Source organism: Maniola hyperantus, chromosome 16 (genome assembly GCF_902806685.2).
Source record: "Maniola hyperantus chromosome 16, iAphHyp1.2, whole genome shotgun sequence".
Lineage (NCBI taxonomy): Eukaryota > Metazoa > Arthropoda > Insecta > Lepidoptera > Nymphalidae > Maniola > Maniola hyperantus.
Window position 1 is genome coordinate 13688918 of NC_048551.1, and position 19753 is coordinate 13708670.

General features: G+C 37.7%; 4 protein-coding genes and 2 non-coding genes across 8 annotated transcripts in view; 5 read left to right on the forward strand and 1 right to left on the reverse strand.

Annotated features, from left to right (window-relative positions):
* THADA (Thyroid adenoma-associated protein homolog) overlaps positions 1 to 2918 on the forward strand; it is a 33646-nt gene extending 30728 nt beyond the window's left edge. For all 3 annotated transcript variants that reach the window (XM_069503853.1, XM_069503855.1, XM_069503856.1), the window contains 3 exons: positions 183 to 1036; positions 1632 to 1894; positions 2337 to 2918. In XM_069503853.1, the coding sequence (XP_069359954.1) occupies positions 183 to 1036; positions 1632 to 1894; positions 2337 to 2612 (1393 nt within the window). In that variant the 3' untranslated portion in view covers positions 2613 to 2918. The remainder of the gene's footprint in view (positions 1 to 182; positions 1037 to 1631; positions 1895 to 2336) is intronic.
* A 1491-nt stretch (positions 2919 to 4409) lies between these two features.
* On the reverse strand, positions 4410 to 10036 carry MTPAP (mitochondrial poly(A) polymerase). Its single transcript, XM_034977216.2, has 7 exons — positions 9878 to 10036; positions 9633 to 9808; positions 8289 to 8609; positions 7432 to 7560; positions 6794 to 7005; positions 5879 to 6108; positions 4410 to 5163 (listed from the first exon to the last, which is right to left on the reverse strand). Exons 1-7 carry the CDS (start codon positions 9969 to 9971, stop codon positions 4517 to 4519), a joined length of 1809 nt encoding a protein of 602 aa, XP_034833107.1. The 5' UTR covers positions 9972 to 10036; the 3' UTR covers positions 4410 to 4516.
* Positions 10037 to 10266: 230 nt separating this feature from the next.
* Positions 10267 to 11486, forward strand: mRRF1 (mitochondrial ribosome recycling factor 1). Its single transcript, XM_034976861.2, has one exon. It carries the CDS (start codon positions 10644 to 10646, stop codon positions 11400 to 11402), a length of 759 nt encoding a protein of 252 aa, XP_034832752.1. The 5' UTR covers positions 10267 to 10643; the 3' UTR covers positions 11403 to 11486.
* Positions 11487 to 12101: 615 nt separating this feature from the next.
* Positions 12102 to 19753, forward strand: part of Pits (Protein interacting with Ttk69 and Sin3A) — a 275032-nt gene continuing 267380 nt past the window's right edge. Inside the window, exons 1-3 of the transcript XR_011237683.1 lie at positions 12102 to 12657; positions 13401 to 13533; positions 14825 to 14849. The gene's annotated coding sequence lies outside the window, so the exon portion shown is untranslated. The remainder of the gene's footprint in view (positions 12658 to 13400; positions 13534 to 14824; positions 14850 to 19753) is intronic.
* TRNAF-GAA (transfer RNA phenylalanine (anticodon GAA)) lies at positions 14650 to 14722 on the forward strand. The gene has a single exon. It is a non-coding gene; the product is annotated as a tRNA-Phe (tRNA).
* Positions 16229 to 16300, forward strand: TRNAT-CGU (transfer RNA threonine (anticodon CGU)). The gene has a single exon. It is a non-coding gene; the product is annotated as a tRNA-Thr (tRNA).

Sequence of the window (19753 nt, forward strand, 5' to 3'; positions counted from 1 at the left end):
TACCAATGTTGCGACTTGAGAGTAACCTGGATATTTTAATAGGGTTCCATACCAGGGTTTTTAGGGAACCCTTATACGATTACTTTGTTGTATGTCTGTCAGTCAAGACAAATGAATGTAAAGAATTAATAACACAGCTTATTAATTTTGAACTACATCATGTAACTCAGTTTTCTTTGTAGGTTCGACTCGCTTCTCGACGAGACATTTATAGCTGAAACCCAAAATGATTTAAATGCCTTGCTGTTTAGCAGTAGTAAATTCAAAATAAATCCAGGAAAGGAATTATGTTTAGCAAACGCTACATACTTGTGCTTAATAATGCTCAATATACACAACAAAATAGATGAAACATGTCGATTTGTGTATAAATGTCTGTCACATGATATCTGCGAAGTTGTTTTAGCAGTTCTTAACTATTTGCTAATACTTAAGGGAAAACTCGAAATTGAAAATGATTTTCAGCAACATCTATGCGAAATTTCAGAGAAAAATTACAAAAAATCACTTAAATATGAAATAGAGAAAAATGACATTAAAGATGAGTCAAACTATGAAATATTAGAGAAAAATGTCTTAAAAGCTCTTAAAAAAGACTCCAAATATATAGATATATTATGTGATATACTGAAAAGTAGCAAATATTTGGAATGTACTCAAAAATGTTTGAGATTGATGACATTAGAACCGGCCACGCAAATTGTTATTATAAAGGCAAAGGAAAGTGAAAACAAAGAAATTGTGAATTCTGAAAATACTAATGACACTATAATAGATAAATTAATTTATTTTATCAAAAATGAACATGAAAATTTGACGCACGTTTTCTTAGCGAGTCTGTGCGAGTTTTTGACACGGAAGTTAAAGGAAAATGGAGTTAAATGTGTAGGGATATTGGATGTGTTAAAAGTCATTTTCGCTTGCAGTCTATCTGATAATAGCTGTGACACGAGAACTGGTGTGGTGGAGTTTTTGGAAAATAACTTTAAGCTGCTTTGGAATTTGGATTTAGAAGAATTGAGTGAAGAGGATCAATGTAAGTTTAAGTTATGTGACAAATGTTATTATTATTGAACCTTTTGCTGATAGTTTTTTAAATATGTCGTCAGAGCTCTAGGACCGTCTTATTTCCTTCTATTGGGCGTTTATCTACAGGGTTATTATGTTGGCTTAATAGGAACGCGGGATACGATTCTACACAAGTACACAAGTCTTTTCTCTTACCATCTTCAAACCATATTGTTTTTCTCTCGTTCTTACGTCTCCTTGGTAACCCAGATTGTGTCATAATGCGCAGACTCGATCAACGTCACTAGACAACGTTTGCGTCCCGATTACTGCCGAGTATCTCCGACAAATATTTATCTAGAATTTTAGTCTTTATATAGAATTTGGTTAGTCCTTTTAGCTATGAGCGTGTCCTCTCGACACATAGGCCTCTTCCAGCAACTTCCACCTTTGTCTGTCACACGCTGTCCTTTTCCATGTTGCTCCTTCAACTTTATGTCGTCTTCCCATCGCCAGTATTGTTTCCCTCTTACCTTTGTCTATCTTGATATGGACATATTATGTTTTTTTTTTAATTTATTGATCACGGAAATTAGCGACATCTTATTCTTTTCATTTTTCAGTCGAATTCAAAGCAACACTATGTGCCACTGTGGTCACAACCCTCGAGGACGATGAGGAGTCGATCCGCACGCGCTCATCACGTGTCATCACGCAGCTATCATCGTCGCAAGCTCATCACTATCACGTGATAGCGAGCAAGGCGGCGGAAGTTTTTCTGGAAATCGTGCAAAATGATCGGAAGCATGCAATGGCGTTGCTAACTTTGATCGCACTGTTGGACTTTAAGGCTGAAGTCTGCATGAACGACGAAATTAATGATGAGGTACAGTACGCGGCAGAAACTAATGTACATCGACTTTTAGGAGGAGATAGCGGATTTGTAGAGCATTGTCTCTATCGTTGAGACCGACAAAACGTCACATAGGTATGAGTGACAGAGACAACGCTCTACAAAGCCGAATTGTCGTACCTACTCCTAGCACAAGCTTAACGCTTAGTTGGACAGAAAAGAGGGATTTTAGTCATCATGCTTGGCTGATATTCTTATTTTACAAAAATCAATCAATCACTTGCAACGGTGAAGAAAAAACGTGCATGCCCGAGTTTTTCATAATATGTTCTCAAAGGTGTTTAAATTTACTTGGCAAGAGTGGTGGACTGTGGCCTAAACCCTTCTCATTCTGAGAGGAAATCTGTGCTCAGTAATCTGCCGTCGATGAGATGACGGATTCAACATGTGTTGTAATATTTATTTATTTCCCCAGTGTCGAGTCTTCGATCAAAACGAGAGGTACAACACCAACCTAGAGGAAACAATATGGACGCGCGCCTGCGTCGACCGCATCAAGGAAATGTGTGATATACATACAAAAACAAACGTTTACAGCGTCATTACCGATGCTACATACAGACAGACGTATGACAAGTTGTGCGCTGATCATATTAAGGCATATAGAATGTTTGACAATGGTGAACAGAATAGAACTGATATCAATCCTAAAGTTGAATTTTTTTATAAAAGGTTGAATTTTGAAAATTGAATTCGTTTAGACACACAACACAATGCCAAAAATGCATAATGCCAAGTCAAATTTTTTATTTTTTTTACTATCATAGCAATTTGGCATTTTGCGTATATTATGTATGTACGACCGTTTTATGTCTATTCCATTGAAGAATTTATGTAAGTAATGTAAATATTAAATGAATAATAATAATAATAAATAAATATATTGCATTTTTAATTGTAAAACAATTATTAGATTAATTTTATGTAGCCACATAAGTTGTAAATAAAAAATTATGTTCTTCAAAATGTTTTTATTGACAAATAAATGATTTTTAAATCAAATAGTTATTTTATTAATTGCCTACACTAAACTTAATCAAAATTCACAAAAAAAATGTACAAATACATACGTAAATGGATTTCTTTAGTCTTTATGTTATCTGTGATTTTCATTTTCTTCAACAAAAATTATCCCTTTCATTTCTTAGCGATTGAAAAATCGATCCTCTCATTAATTAACAAAAGTATACGTTACTAGCTGATGCCCGCGACTTCGTCTGCGTGGAATTAGGTTTTTTAAAAATCCCGACGGAACTCTTTGATTTTCCGGGATAAAAAGTAGCCTATGTCACTCTCCAGGGTCTTTATCTATACCTACCCATGCAAAAAATCACGTCAATCCGTTGCGACGTGATTGAAGGACAAACAAACACACTTTCGCATTTATAATAAGGGTACTGATTGTATTCGCAAGTTATTCTCTTTATCAAAAGGAACGAATGAATTCCATACAAAGGAAACGTAATTTTTTTGTGAAATACCATACCTACCCAATCATATATTCATTGGACGGTCCCGTACTTTTCCGTAGAGAACTTTGTGAAAGTGAAAGGATTACTGTTCGCGCCGCAAGGAACGCGTCGTGGTGTGTGTGTGCATGTGTGTGTGCGGACGTCTCGGCAGGGCGCAGGCGGGCCCCGATCACTTCTTGTTCGAGAACTTGTGCGCGCACGCCGGACGTGCGCTGATAAAATGTAATTTAACCAATTACAACCATATTCACAAGGTGAAAGTTTGTTTTACTAAAACACAACAACGAGGAGCCATCGAAGTCCCCAACATCTGCTGGCGACCGTGACAGGACCTGCAATCGGCAAGGAGACTCGAACAAGAAGTGATATGGCCCGCATGGCGAACGCCAGTCTCCTTGCACACACACATGCACACACACACCACGACGCGTTCCTTGCGGCGCGAACAATTACTTTACTACACCCTATCCGCAGAAAGAAGTTAGTATACATTTTGAGTCGCCAACCAATCAAGATGAAATGCTTACCTCTACCTCTCCATCATTTATATGGGATCACGTAACAGAGAGGCGCTATACTAACTTCTTGACGCGGATAGTGTATTGAGATTTGTTTACATCCAGATAGGCAAAGCTGTTCTCTCAATAGTTTACAACTTACCAACGTCGTTGGTAGAATTCGAACATAATAGTCCTCTATTTCATGCATTCAGTACCTTGACTGACTGACTGACTTTTACTGCGCAAGATTGCCATTTGGAGCGCTAGCTGCAGATGTTTAGACGAAATTGAGCTTTAAAACTAAGCAGTTTCGGTTCATTTTAGTTTGATGTTAAAGTGTCACGCTTGAATTCTATCAACGTTAGCGAGATGTAAACTTTTGTACTAACCGTACAAATTATTTTAGTACAACTTTTATATTTACCCTTATAACTTTTATATACCCTTATAACTTTTATAACTTTTATATACCCTTATAACTTTTATATTTTAGGGTATTGGATTAAAAAACCAAACTACAAACTTTAGAACTATATATTCATCCATATTGCAATCGACTCACTCGCTTTCTATAAACACACAATTTAGCACTATACATTATTTACACACAAGTCTGTCAATCCTCATATAAGTTTATTCCTTCGTATCCTATACACCTCTTTGGCTGTCTGGCTGTTCTTGAACCGCATCTCGCTCTTTTTCTCTTTAAATTTCATCTCGCTCACACTCACCCCCGTTAACTTATCAGTCTTTTTGTATTTCTCCATTTTCGACCTTATTCCCTGCTCCGAGGGTTCGACATCGTCATTTTCGTTGAACAAATCTTTGACGGATACTAATCTATGTGAATTGCCTACTCTTAGTAACCTCTTTAGCCCTCTGGAAGATTTTTGTTCTACAAGGCCCAAGATACCCCAGTCGTCAGATTTTTGTCCATCCATGCAAGATTCTAAATGCCAAGCGGCATTTCTTACTTCTAAACGCAACCTTTCGCATTCCTCGTAACTAACATTTCTGCTAACATTCAGGGCTTGTTCTAAAGGGTTAACTACGTATAAGGGATGGGAATTCGGTTTCCGAATAGGTTTTCCTTCGTTAAGGGATATGGCTTTGTCTTGGAAATCGAACTGTGAGTAGAACTCGAAGAATTTGAAGAGTAAAGTCTGTAAGTCGTCGTTGTTTTGTGCGTATGACTCGAAAGGTAGTCTGTCGAGGTCTCGTAGAAAAGTGCAGTTGAGATTCTCTTCGGCTATTCTTACGTCATCTTTGCCTGGAAGAGAAATTAGTATAGTTTCAGATTCAATCATTATAAAAATTACAAATTTTTACATTGATAACAAAGCAAAGTTGCAAATGACGAGGTACTTTTCTCCAGTCTAAAGTCACACTGATGATGGTAATATTTTACCAACAGTGTTCTGCTTCACCAGTAAGTAACGTAACTTAATATTCTCATCAGAATAGGCTTGAGTTAATTTAGAATCATTCTTAATTACTTGTTACTAGATGATGCCCGCGACTTCGTCCGCGTGGATTTATGTTTTTTGAAAATCCCGTGGGAACTCTTTAATTTTCCGGGATAAAAAGTAGCCTTATGTCCTTCCCTGGGATGTAGTCTGTACCAAATTTCATCAAAATCGGTTGAACTGTTGGGCCGTGAAAAGCTAGTAGACAGATAGACAGACACACATTCGCATTTATAACATTAGTATGGATAATAAATGTAGTGGAATGATTCTAAGTATAAATTGATATGAGGATGTTGGTCCAGTCTGTTCCGATGTTCTTTAGGTGACGGGAAGACCCATTACGTACAGTCGACTAGTCGCCCGGCGACTCTGTCGACGGCGACCGTTATAATCTGCAATTTATATGGAAGTCGTCGTGTGTATGCGCACGCAGTCGCCGCGACGACTTACATCGCCGGGCGATTAGTCGTCTAACTGTAAACACAAATAAGCTTATCATGATTAGGAGTATCTTACCAGCTAAATCGACCAGGTGTTTCAACGTCGGCAGCACGGGTCCATTGCCCTTCTGCTGCAGGAAGAACAGCACCAGCAGCGTCAGCGGGAAGTTGGTGAGCCAACGCCCCGGGTGTACGTTGGTCAGCCCGACGGCGCGCGCCCAACACCGCACGACGCACGTCAACGGACGCACTCGCGCGTCCAACGAGCCCAGCTGCCAGAGAAGCTCCGACATGTACACCCCCGACCTACAAAAGTGCCGCCGGTCAGAGCGGGCAGACTGTGAGTAAGCGCGGGAACTGTGCGGGTGTGCGGGGCGTTCCCCCCCGACTGCCATCTCGACCTGTCGCGTACTATACGTAACAACTTGAGCGATTCGCCTTTGATTTTTAGACCCTTAGGCTGAGACCATAACACTGCGATACGACGTCGGATCGTAAAAATCTACGACGTCGCACAATACACTGCAAATTTCCGATGCGGTGCCGCACCGTACAAACTTGCGACGATGCGACGACGTATTCCTGTTCAGTCGGTGTCTACACCTCTCTGTGTGCCGTTCTATGCTGCTTGTGTTTTTATGAGTCTTAACGCAAGTAGAAGTAGGATACGTGTAGTGCGGTCAGAGTTTTCGAGTAGGATGCCGTGAGCGCTGAAATTTTTACGTTGCGTCAACATATCGCATTGCGATGCGGCATCGTTTTTACGATGCGATGTCGCACCGCAGTGTTGTAGCCTCGCCCTTACGCACGGTCGCCGGGCGGTTTCATTGGCGGGCCGAATGGGGCGCAAGGGAATTTCTCCCGCGCGAGAGCATGCGATTGGTTGATCAGTCGTCCTTTGTTTCCCTCAATGTGCCCCCACTGCTTTTTGTCTACTGCACAATACTGGCTATTATATTTGATAAGTATTAATCAAATCGTAGATAGTTACGTATTATTACAGCATAGGTCGCAATCAACATCAGCCAAGTCATGCGAGTACTTCACGATAGGAACCCTGGCGTTGAGTATCTTCTGCACTCGAGAGGCGCCGGGCACTCGCATCTCCAGCAAAGCGCCGACTAGCTCCATGTGTCTCTGCCAGGGACTTCGCCCTCCTTCGGATTTCTTCTCTTGATATACCAACCGATGATTTGGTGATGTCTGGAACAAATAAAATTATCATTGGCTACCTGGTTTTCACTCATATCACTACTCATTTTATGCGAAAGTGTGTTTGATTGTTGGTTTGTCCTTCAATCATGTCGAAAGGGAGCAACAGATCGACGTGATTTTTTGCACAGTATATTCAAAGACCTGGATAGTGACATAACCTACTTTGTATCCCAAAAAATTAAAGAGTTCCCATAGGATTTTCAAAGCTATCAGCTAATATTAAATGCATAAGAGCTGATATTCACACATTCAATCTCCAAACTAAAATGGCAGGTCAAAATGTATTGCTCTCCCTTACATAATGTTTCTGGCGGAAAAGGATAGCACTAGATTTAGACCTGACAATTTAGTATAGAGATTGTGTACAACAGAATTTGCCACATTATGATATGGATAAATACCAAAGTCACTTACCATATGATCATTCAAAGTGTTAGTAAGAACTAGATCAAGATCACAGCCCATCTTTCCAAATCCATTGACAGATGAACCAAATGGCTGGATTTTGATGTTTGCATACAGACTGCTAAATATCATTTCTAACTGAAACATGAGAACGAAAATGTCTTCATTATAGTATAGATGTGTAACGTTCATATGATAGCACTACCTATCATAACCCATATTATAAATGTGAACGTGTGTTTGTTTGTTGGGTTGTCATTCAATCACGCCACAACGGAGCAACCGATCGACGTGATTTCTTGCATGAGTATAGTTTAAGACCTGGAGAATGGCATAATCAAAGAGTTACCATGTATTAAAAAACCTAAATCCATTCAGATGAGGTCTCTGGCTAGTGTCATAAAATCCATTCTTGCTCATGAATAAGACAGAAAGTACGGTACAAAATACACAAGAATAAAAGGCTATTTATGGATATAACCCAAAGAAGTTAGTTTAAAACTTTTTAATTTATTTATTTTTTAAATGATCTCTTACAATATACATATTCTACATTTACTACATAACTTACTCACTAAAACACACACTGATATGTATATTGATAACAAGTGCACACAACGTTTGCAATTATTGTGCCAAGTGAACATGTTTAACGTATTAAAGTGTATAGTTAGTAAAAACAATAAAACTATATCAATACAAGTACATATTAATAAATTAATCAACACATAATTAAGTTATTTTAAACTCAGTCAGTTCGAACTGACTCCCTTGACAAAGGACCCCAGATGGGTTAAAAGCTGGTCAGGCTAACGACGACTAAATACATGAGTATAGCTGTTGAGATATTTTATATAAATAATTACCTGTCTAGCAACCATATATCTCAGCCTCACTCCTATATCATTCAGCACAGTTCTATCGTACATCATCTGTATTTGGTCTGACACTGTCTCGCAACTCAACAGCTCCTCAAATAGCACTTCTTCATTGACTCTCACACTACCATCTTTGATTGCCAGTTCTTTTACACTCTGTGGATATTTCTGCTTGACGCCTGTGACTGCCCGGAACCATAGGAAAGGCGACTGTACTCCCATAACATCAAGGTCTTTTTGGTGTGAACTACATGACTGTAATATGTCTTTTAGGTTTTCTTCAGTGCTTAATTCTATGAGCATGAAATGCTGTAAATAAAACATAAACTTCACATATCAGCCCGTATATTATAACTTACAATATTTATGATAGGTTTTAGTCAGTCAGTTTACAGTGTGACAAGGCTTTTTTTGCACTTGAATGACATGGACAGGGGGGCGTTAGTTGTAGAACAAAGGCTTAGATTATTCAAACAAGAACAAAAGAGACACTTGACGGCAACGTTAGTTCCGATTTTCGCCACGCGCCAAAAGAGCCTTGTCGCACTGTAGATAGTTTTAGAGAATATACTGTACAGTATAAAAATTTAAAAATATAGAGCATGGTGTTTTAATTTGGAAGTATATATAGGTTGAGTTATAATCAAGCAGTTAAATTTAAAACCAAACCCTGATTAAGGACCTCTGAGTTTAATACAAAAATTAAGTAAGTAAGTTTATTTATTGTGCACATAAATTTGTTTAAAAAAACCACACAAATATTTTTAAAATAGTTTTATAAAATAGAAAAACCTACTTAAACTAAACCAGTTATAAAAGTAATGACATGATTTATATAGTAATTAGATAAGGCTAGCTTTATTAAGTTTTATTGTAATATTTTGATTAAATACATTTAAAAAAAAAGTAATGAATTTTGATAAATGTACCTACTTTATGGTGCAAAAAATATTTTGAGCTCTGTATGAATGTAGGAAGAAATACTGGGGAGTGTAAAACCCACCAACCTACATTGGAGCAGTACAGTAGATCTAACTATTCTACTAGTATTAAAAAGGCAGGAGTGTGTTTGTTTGTCCTTCAACCACACCACAACGGGGCCCCAGATCGATGTGTTTTGCATGGATATAGCTTAAGGCTTGGCGAATGATATCTAGGCTACTTTTAATCCCTTTTTTAAACACAAGATTTTAAAAAACCTGTCTGCATGGACGAAGTCGCGGGAATCATCTAGTAGGTACTTTAAAACTTACTCGTAGTAGAGATTTTTGTTACATACAAAAATCTCTACATCTCTTTTGTTACGTACATAAAACTTATTTTAGAGCTCACCTCTCCTCCAGAATTCTTATAATGATGAATGTCATCAATAGACGCATATTTAGAACAATATCCATACAATTCGTTAAACGAAGACTCTGAATTCACTTGAACGACGAGACTTCGACGCGCCTCCGCTCTCCTTTGAGCCACAATCTCATCAAAACTAATAAATTTTCGCGATACATCTGAAAATTAAACATAACCTATAAAATGTTATTTAACAATTGTATTACTTGATGAAAACGTGTATTTACCCGAACTTTTTCTGTGAAATATATATTTATTGAAAATATTGTTGAATGCCTTTCTTAGTAAATACACTTTGCCTGTCTGAAATAAAACAGACATTTTAAATTTTTAGCGAAAAAGTTGAGTGTATTTTTAAAAACATAACATGTCAAAGAGTCAAATGACATATGACAATTATGACAACTACTATGTAAAAATTGACAGCTGTCTCTTAAAATCTTGAAAAGCTTGGATCTTATACCTAGGTACTTGGATGAAATAATTTAGAGTTTAATACTCTAGAGCATAGAGTAAAGTAATACACTGGCTCTAGAGTCTAGAGAAAAACCAACCCAACGTGGTATGTGGGCATGTAGAAAGAAGTAGGTACCGCGTTGATTTGGAACTATGATGTCGGCGGCCTATGTTGGCGGTGATTGTCGGCCATGTTGTCGTTCGTCGATGTTAATCAAGTTCGTTTGTTGTGGTAGATTTTTTGTGAGTTTTTAACTAGCTTAGTGCATTTTAAAGATTGTTTACTATCCCTATTAATGTTGTTTACAACGCCATTATGTCACGCGATTACAGCGCTGCGTCTGGGGGACTTCTTTCATGAAAAGGACTTTGCCAAGTACCACAGACCAGTAATCCAAGTACTCTGTGGAAATGTCAACCAACTTAACTTTTTTAGATTTCTAAGGCATGATTTAGGTTATTGTTGTACCAAAATATTGTGATGAGTGAAAATATGAATTGAATATTATTAGAGCAGCTGTGTTAAAAGTAACAAAAATGACGACCAGGCTTTTGGGGCGAATGCTTGTTCCAATAATTATAAATACACGAACAAAACCAGTAAACCTCGTACAGGGCAGTGAAAGAGTGATTTCTACTTCTGTAAACTTTATATCAGTTAGAAACTATGCTAAAAGTAAAGACCGAGGGAAGGACAAGAAAAGTAAAGGGGGAGGGAAAGTGGAGATCAATCCTACAATCATGTCAGAGTTAGTGCCCGTGGAAAAGCTCAAAGAAAGATGTCAGAGTGCCATTGAAAATATGAAAGAAGACTTTGCTAAAAACCTTTCTCTAAGGTCAACTACCGGCGCTATAGACTCATTACCAATTAAATATGATGGCAAAGACTATGAGCTGCAAGAACTAGCACAAATAGTTAGAAAGAACCCTAAAACAATTGTTATAAACTTTGCCTCTTTCCCACAAGTAATACCGGACGTTTTAAAGGCAATTTACAACTCGGGCCTGAATTTAAATCCACAACAAGATGGTACAACTTTGTATGTCCCTGTACCTAAAGTTACAAAGGAGCACAGAGAGGCGTTAGCAAAAAATGCTAAATCATTATACGTCAAATGCAGGGACACAGTCAAAGATATTCAGAATGAGTATATCAAGAAGAATAAAAAGCAAACTGGTGTCTCTGAAGATTTAGTTTTTAATGTAAATAAACAAATAACAGCGTTATGTGAGCAGTACTTACAGGAAGCGAAACATATATATGATGCTAAGCATGATGAACTGTTGGGCAAATAATTGTTCATATAACTTTTGCATTTATTATGACTAATTGATTTTTGTGTTCAGCAATTTAGATCTGTAATAAATTAGAGCTTTATATTGAGTTAGTTTTTATTTTAATTTGATAAGAAATTTCATACAAATGGTCTGGTTACTAGAGCTTAATTTTTACAAAGCCCATTTAGCCTAGTCTGCTGTCCATTGTAGAAAAAGCAATTAACTGCAAAAAATTAAGAATTAAGAGCAATTTCTAAAATATATGGGTAGTTATTTTAGAAAAACTGATGTTTCTAAAATAAAATTAGTCAAGTCCAACTTGACTCGCACAAGCAGGGTTCTGTAGCGTAGTACTGTACAAGAAATAACACTTCAATATTTTGGTTTTTTTTGGTTGTTATAATACACATATACACAATAGAAATACACATTCTGTGTTAATTTCATCAAGATACATCTTATAACCTTCTGACAGACAGGAGGGATAGCGGAGGTTTAATAATAGGATCCCGCTGGCACTCTTCGGGTACGGAACCCTAAAAAGTTTGCTATACGTAGGACCAAACTATAATTGTTTGTTCTTGTAATTTGGCTGTATACAGCGTCGCCTTTGCCTACACTTCATGCATTAAAAATAAAATGTAAGTCGAGTCTGACAGTGACATCATTGACATTGACTTGACTTAGTTGTTTTTGTAATGTACTCTGTGGTTTTTGTCATTTTTATTGTCCATTTATTGTCATAACAAGGCGCTACGATTACAAGATTTGTATTCGAACAGATTTGTTTGTTATTTTTCTAATAATCGTCAAAGAAATGGATGAGCGCAATCTGAAACGCACGACTTCTTATGACAGAGTGATGCCCCGCGTGTACAATAGATCTCATCCAAGTGCTACGGCTAATTCAAAAGTAACGCGCCACGATACTTCTTCCTCGCGGATTGGCGCGAAAGCGAGTCCTTCGAACTTGAGTTCCAGTGTTTTTAGGGAGTTGCCTTTAGTTTTAAGTGGTTATGAGCCTGAGACGCCCTTAGATAGGCCTAAAGCTCCCAAATATGTTACTAAACCCAGGAGAACTGTTAAGTCGCAGGACCCGGGAAAGTCTCCGCTAATGCCTGGTAGAAATCGTCAGGGAAGTGAAAATAATCGTAATATTCGTGTTTGTGGCTCTGCTCCTTGTGTAACAGACTTTGAGTCTGTGGGCTGGTCGGACTCTCACCTTAGGCAGTGTTATTCTAGTAGGTCTCATACAAGACTAAAAGAATTGAAGGTATAGTAAAAGTAACTTTTCTAAATAATATTTTAAGACAATGCTCACACTGTCACACGGTAGATATTACAAGAAAGTAAATTGAATCTGCATTGTAATGCATTTATTAGTTACAGTAAACCTCTAAGGCTTATACAATTAATTTAACACCTATAAAACTTCACTTCATAGGTATTATGTTAAATAATACGATAATTAATCATAAGAACACGTTTCTTGAGCTAAGTAGCAAAACATGACAGTTCACCAATTATCGTTTTTTATCTACCCACTTCTTCACTCTAGGCTGGTTTCCGCACTTAACGTTTCCGTCTGTTGTGCGTTACGTTTGCCCACTTGTATTATCTTTTATTACAAAAAGGTAAGCAAATGATGTAGGTTTTTAAACATGACAATAGGCTTATCACTCTGCTCTGTTTCAGCCAGTATGAAATTATATTATGGGGCATGTTACTGAGAATTTATTACACCACTAGCTTATGCTTGCGACTATTTTACCCTCCTTAAGGTGTGACTTTTCAAAAATCTTTTCTTAGCGGATGCCTACGTCATCTGCATGCCAAATTTCATGATAGATCAGTCAGTCAGTCAGTCACCTTTCCATCTATATATTTAGATAAAATACTTTCTCATTCAAAGAGTGTAATAAACTACATATTCATAGTATACAATTTTTCTTCATATCAAGTCAGTACCTAGCTATATATCTATTATTATGAATGGAATGGAATTTATTGTTTCAGGATGAGATAAAAGCTTTTCAAAAGACGGAGAAGCTGATGCAGCTTCGGAGTCACCTGTACAAGAAGTGTGGTGTAGTGCTGGACGACGTGGGGCAGGTGGCTGAGCACAAGGCTGTGCAGGTGCAGGAGTCAGGTGAGACAGTTTTTTATCATTCAGGTACACGTTAGCCCTTGACTGCAATGGTGGTAAGTGATGATGCAGTTTGGAAAGCAGGCTAACCTGGAAGAGGTATGGCAGTTTTTATTAAACCCATGCCCCTTTGGTTTCTGTATGGCATCGTACCGGAACGCTAAATCGCTTGGTGGCACAGCTTTGCAGGTAGGGTGGTAACCAGCCACGGCCGAAGCCTTTCACCAGACCAGTCCAGACATTTAGAAATTATGAAATTCCAAACCCCTGCCAGGAATCAAACCCTGGACCTCCCACTAATAAGACCACAGCACTTAACACTGCCCCAGAGAGATTGTCAAAACAGTCATTTTCATAAGTTCCTTCTGGCTTCCATTTTCCCCACCATCAACAATATTGGGACCTTTAAAAGTGAATAGGCATCTTCTAGGCAAGCACTAAATAGTAAGTGATGATGCAGCCGAAGTTGGAGACTTTAGGCTGCATCATCACTTACTATTTAGTGTGATTGCAGTGAAGTGCATGCGTATACATATACTTACACATATAAAAAGAAAATAAAAAGTAGTTGTACAATTAATCTAATGTAATTGAACTGGATTTCCCCTCTTGAATCAATTACAAATTTCTATTAAAAAGAGGTAGCTTGTATGTAGGGAGTAATTGCTAGCCTGAAATATCCTACCACTGGGCAACAATAATTTTATTGTCTCTTCGAAAAAACCACAAGAAAATATCAAATTGTTTCAATGAAGGTCATAAAGCAATATTACTTCTTATTCTAGTTTTAATTTCTTCAATTTAGAGTAAGCCTGTAAAACTTGAAATGCAGGAAACAACATAAGTATTAAAATAAAACGCCATCTATACCAAATAATAAACATTTTCTTATCACAGCTTATGACTTTGCAGTCCTTGAATAACTGCATAGGTGGAGCCACTAACATTCACGAAATTATTTAGCAAAGCACTGATCTAAAGAAAATATAAAGCTAATTATCAATAGCATTTATCAATTTTTGTATCAGTATAATTTTAGTTTCAGTATTTTCATTATTGTTAGTACTTAGTACAAAATAATTAAGAACCTGTAGTGTTATTTCGTTGACTTATGTACTAGCCGAAATAGCTCAGTTGGGAGAGCGTTAGACTGAAGATCTAAAGGTCCCTGGTTCGATCCCGGGTTTCGGCAATTCTTTTATATAATTTTTAACGGTAATTTTCGCCTTTTTGGATACCGTTCTACTCTGCAAGTATTCTATGAAATTAAAGTATAAATATTGTATTTTTACAGATAACGCTTCAACAGATAACATAAGGTGAGTGATGAGTCTCCTTATTATCAGTACGAATTTTACTGTTATTGCCAATGGATGCTAGAATTCTGTTACGTAATAGGCAATGTTAGTAGTTAGGTAAAGGGCCCGCTATCACTTGAACTATGAAATTCTAAGATTCCAAGCTCCTTTACCATCATAGAACGAACTTGAATACATGTTTAAAATAAATCAATCTTTCGTATTGACTTTTAATGTATAATATATTTACAAAAATTTTATTTATTTTGTAGTGTCCAATCTCGCACCTAGTTTCAATTAAATAAATAACAGAGTCAACTTTGAAGCCCTAAATCTGTCCTTGAAAATCATCAAATTTTCTGGAAAAAATACCTGAATATCAGAAATATAGTCTTATTGACTTATAATGTACTAGAATATGGATTTTTAATCACATTACTGGGTAAAAAAAAGAACTGTTGCCAATTTTCACGAATTATATGGCTAGTTTAAGAAAACTTTTTGTATTGAATAAAACATAAATTCAACCAAAAATTTATACCAAAATAAACTATGTTCTTTAACAAATCTATTTGTATAGTTTTGGTAACAATCCATTTATTTGATCAAGCATAAAAAAATTATAAAAATCACTCTAAATTACTATAAATAGCCACGCAATGGCTTCGTTCGTATGGCCGAGCGTAAATTTGTAAATCTCCTCTTAAATCTACCTATATAGTGATTATAACTTTATGTAAATATACACTTGTCTTTCTTCCTACAACCTTATGAGGACAAATGGATTGAGAGTTGATACATGAATTAATATCATCTTTATAGTAATTATGGTTCCATTAGTCAACAACCCTGGTTTCGCCATGTCCATCTGTCCGTCCGTAAGTCAGCGGCTTAGCTCAGAAACTCTTAGTACCAGTAGAAAGCTGTAATTTGCCATGAGTAACGGGTAAACGTATATTAATCACATCGACAAAGTGGTAACATAAAATCTTTAAAAAAAATATTGTCAGGATACCTCTCCTACTCGGAAAGTGGGGTCGATTTTCCGACGGCCGACCGCCGCGCAGGCCGCGCTCGGCGAGAAAACGACTAACTATCGGCGATTTTCTCTCTCAAGAAACGCACAATAAATATAGATTCCGTGTAAACGAAAGAGATGCATATATCAGAAATTGCTCTCTGACTGTTCACATTGCCGGCGACGCCTCGCTTTACCAGTTTTGTCTCTGAGCGACGAACTTTCAAAAATAAACTCGCTCAGCGATATTCGTTCCACTGCCTAAATACCTAGGTTTTTCAAAAACGTTGCGGGTGTTTCTTAGTGGTCGTCACTCGGTCATCGATTTTTCGTGCTGAAAAGGCTGTGCGAACCGCAGGACTATTTGGCGACGTCCGATATCGCCTCTTTAGCTCAGTGGTAGAGCACTGGTCTCGTAAACCAGGGGTCGTGAGTTCAATCCTCACAGGAGGCATCGAACATTCCACATTTGTTTTTCCTCTGGCCACTTTTTTAGTATTTTACCCAAATGTTATCATAAAAAAATAAACTGAAAGGAAAAGAAATTAATTTTCTATGAATGAGTGTCTGTCTGTCTATCTATCTGTTACCTTTTCACGACGATGCAATGGCGACGTACAGTTTAGTACAGAGATAACTTGCATCCCACAGATGGGCATACGTATACTTTTTATCTCCGAGAATCAATGAGTTCCCACGGGATTTTACCAAAACTTAAATCCACGCCATTTTAAGCAATTAAATAATAAATATCAATTGCTTTAACGGTGAAGGAAAACATCGTGAGGAAACCTGCATGCCTGAGAGTTCTCCATAATGTTCTCAAAGGTGTGTGAAGTCTGCTAATCCGCACTTGGTTAGCGTGGCGGCTATGGCCAAAACTCATCTCATTCTGAGAGGAGACCCGTGCTTATTTATTTCTTTTAGAGTAGAGCGATGGGTCTATGACTCTATGAGCAATGAGCATGATTATAAAATCCACTTGGACGAAGTCGCGAACAGTAAAAGTGCTGGGGCGTAAGATATGTTCACTTTGTGACTAAACCCCTATAAATAAATTTGATTGAAAAAATCTAGTACGTGAATAAACGCCGAATCATAATTCGAGGGACTTCCTCGGCCTGAGCAAGTCACAAGTGAGGTAAACATCCGGAACGCCGAGTCCGACACGTAAACAGGATCCCGAGCGTGGGACGTAACACGTAACGGTACTTGGTAAGTGGTAACAGGCCTAACTGTACTGCTACACGACAGCATGAACGCGTACAGTCGGTCGACGGAAACGTCTCGACCAGGGGTGGCACTTTTTAAGCTGGATTTTCTGAAGTGCCATATTTTACACACCCTACATTTTGTAAATGGCAGATTCAAAATACACTAGGTAACTAACATCTATATTCCCTATCTAAATACATATTCATATTAATATTTAAATTAATACTAAAGTGTATGTCTCTCTGTCTGCAAGCTTTTCAAGTTTTCACGGCTTATCTGTTTAACCGATTTTGACTAAATTTTGTACAGAGATAGCAGGAAGGACATATGATTTTTATCCCGATTATCTTTTATTTTTGATTTTATTTTTTATAAAATCATAAAGAAAAGTGCTGACTCTCTGAGCAGCACAGCACACACACACACAACACTCACTATTATAGTCCGTGGACCGTGGTTTGACAAGACTGATCTCTAGACCAATCCTGCGAGATCACAGCAGTTAGGCGGGGTAGGAAATAGACACCGACATAATTCGGCAGAACGAACCTATAATATATTTTGCTTAGTAATGGATCAGTCCGATTCCGGTATTAAATTTTTATTGTATTTGTTATTGTATTATAGGTGTTACCAAAGATAAAAGAAGGTGTTACGATCGTAAAGCTGGCTAGCTCGTCCGTAAACATTCAAGTTCGTCATCTCACTGTATGTATTTACGCTGTGGCTGCACCTACCTACCGGACCTTTCCTATCTGCCTCATACTGGAGTACAGTACGCGGCAGAAAGTAATGTACCTCAACCTTTAGAAGGAAATAGCAGATTTGTAGAGCATGGTCTCTGTCGTTGAGACCGACAAGACGTCGTATACGTATGAGTGACAGAGACAACGCTCTACAAAGCCGAAATGTCATTCTAAAGGCCGATGTACATTACCTTCTGCTCAATTTTCGCCAGCATGTTGGTAGTAGAGTAATTTTAATCAGACCTGTCGTCGACGTCGGATGTCGGTCAGGAATAGCTTGGACGCGAGCCAGGCGCGCGGAAGCGGACGTGACGTCACCAACTGCGCGCATCGACGCGCGATCTACCGCCATTAATTAATGCTTTTTTATTCACTACTAGATTCCTTCGAATTTGTCCGCGTGGATTCCGGTACCTATTTAAATTCCTGTTGGCGTTTTAGTTTTCCGGAGTGAATAAAATTAAGTATATATATGTCCGTTTCCGAAATGTAAGCTATCTCTGTACAGTTCTTGCAATTCACGAAGGCGAGTGATCTTTACTTGTGGTTACGTCGTATGCATGGACATTGCGTGTGCGCAATTAAATATGTAAAATTAAATTAAATACTATTATAAAGGTGTGTGAAGTCTGTCATACGAATAGGTAAACATGAATGCATCTGAATTATTCAGACTCCAAATTAATCAACCATTCAATTCCTCATGACCTTTGTAACGACTTTGTAACCCATAATCAACCGCAATTCACCCATACCGCGCCGAGTAAGCCGTTCCTAGAATAGATTAGTAAACAAAAGGAAAATAACAGGCAGTTAGTTGGCCACGGTCCACCGATCTCCCGCTGCCGTATTCGGGCAACGGCCCAGCTCCTGCAGCGCTTGACGCTGACTTGTGAATGAAACCAACGTCATGCGACAGCCCTTCGAGATGTGGTATTTTAATTGCCCACCCACTTTGTGATACGTCTTTCGAGACATATTTTTGAGCTGATTTGTATTTGTCGGTGTCGTTCAAAATTTCTAACTAATACATTCAAATGGTTGATTCAAAAATGGTTTATTCAAAATAGGTAATAAATACAAAATTCAAAGTCCTGATTGACTGACTGACTGACTAATCCGCTGGTCCTAAAGACATGAAATTTGGAGGGTCTATTCTTTGTAAAGAGTAGGTATCCACTAAGTAAGGATTTTTCGAAATTCCATACCTAAGTGGGTTAAATGGGGGATGGAATTTTGTATGAAAGTCAGTCATTTTTAAAGTTATTTGCATGAAAATTTGGTATTTGGGTTTTCGGTCACAAATGAAGAAATACGTGTTTCAGGATTTTTGGAAAATTTACCCAAAAGGGTGGTAAAATAGGGGATGAAAGATTGTATGGGAAAGTTTTAATTATTGATATTATTAACTTGTAATTTGCAAAATACGTTTTTGGGTTAGGTTAGGTTAGGTGTCAGCTAACCTCAAGAAAAAACCTAACTTATGTGTACCTTAACTATAATATTCGGTGCTGTACAGAGTGCGCGTCCTGATGTTATAATGTTTGTTTCTGAAAAAAAAAATGCCATTTGTTTCCTGTAGGCCACGCGGGCGAAGCCGTGGGCAGAAGCTAGTAGGTAATAAATTACACTTTTTGATAGTCGGTTGTTGCATTTGTAAGATGATATTTATAGTGATGATAATTTTTACGCGAACTTAAAACTAAAGCTACGAGGGTTCCAAAAGCGCTCAGGTCTGAAAAGAGCCCACAACAAACTCATTAATATTTCAGTTAGGTTATTATAAAGATTAAATCTCTCGATAAGCCTCTACGCGTTGTGATCTATATCCACGCGCAAGCTTAGTAGAAGCAGTAGCGTGCAGGTCATAGAGGCATAAATGCACTGCTTACCCCCGTTGTAAGCTATTTATCATTATGACCATATTTTTCATTATGACCTGCCAG

Excerpts from the sequence above, each read along its gene's own strand:
- MTPAP (XM_034977216.2), bottom strand. The coding sequence starts at position 9,971 with ATGTCTGTTTTATTTCAGACAGGCAAAGTGTATTTACTAAGAAAGGCA. Across the intron at positions 7,006-7,431 it reads ACACTTTGAATGATCATATG|ACATCACCAAATCATCGGTT; the intron begins GTAAGTGACTTT and ends TATTTGTTCCAG. Across the intron at positions 6,109-6,793 it reads GACCTATGCTGTAATAATAC|GTCGGGGGTGTACATGTCGG; the intron begins GTAACTATCTAC and ends GCACTTTTGTAG.
- mRRF1 (XM_034976861.2), top strand. The coding sequence starts at position 10,644 with ATGACGACCAGGCTTTTGGGGCGAATGCTTGTTCCAATAATTATAAAT.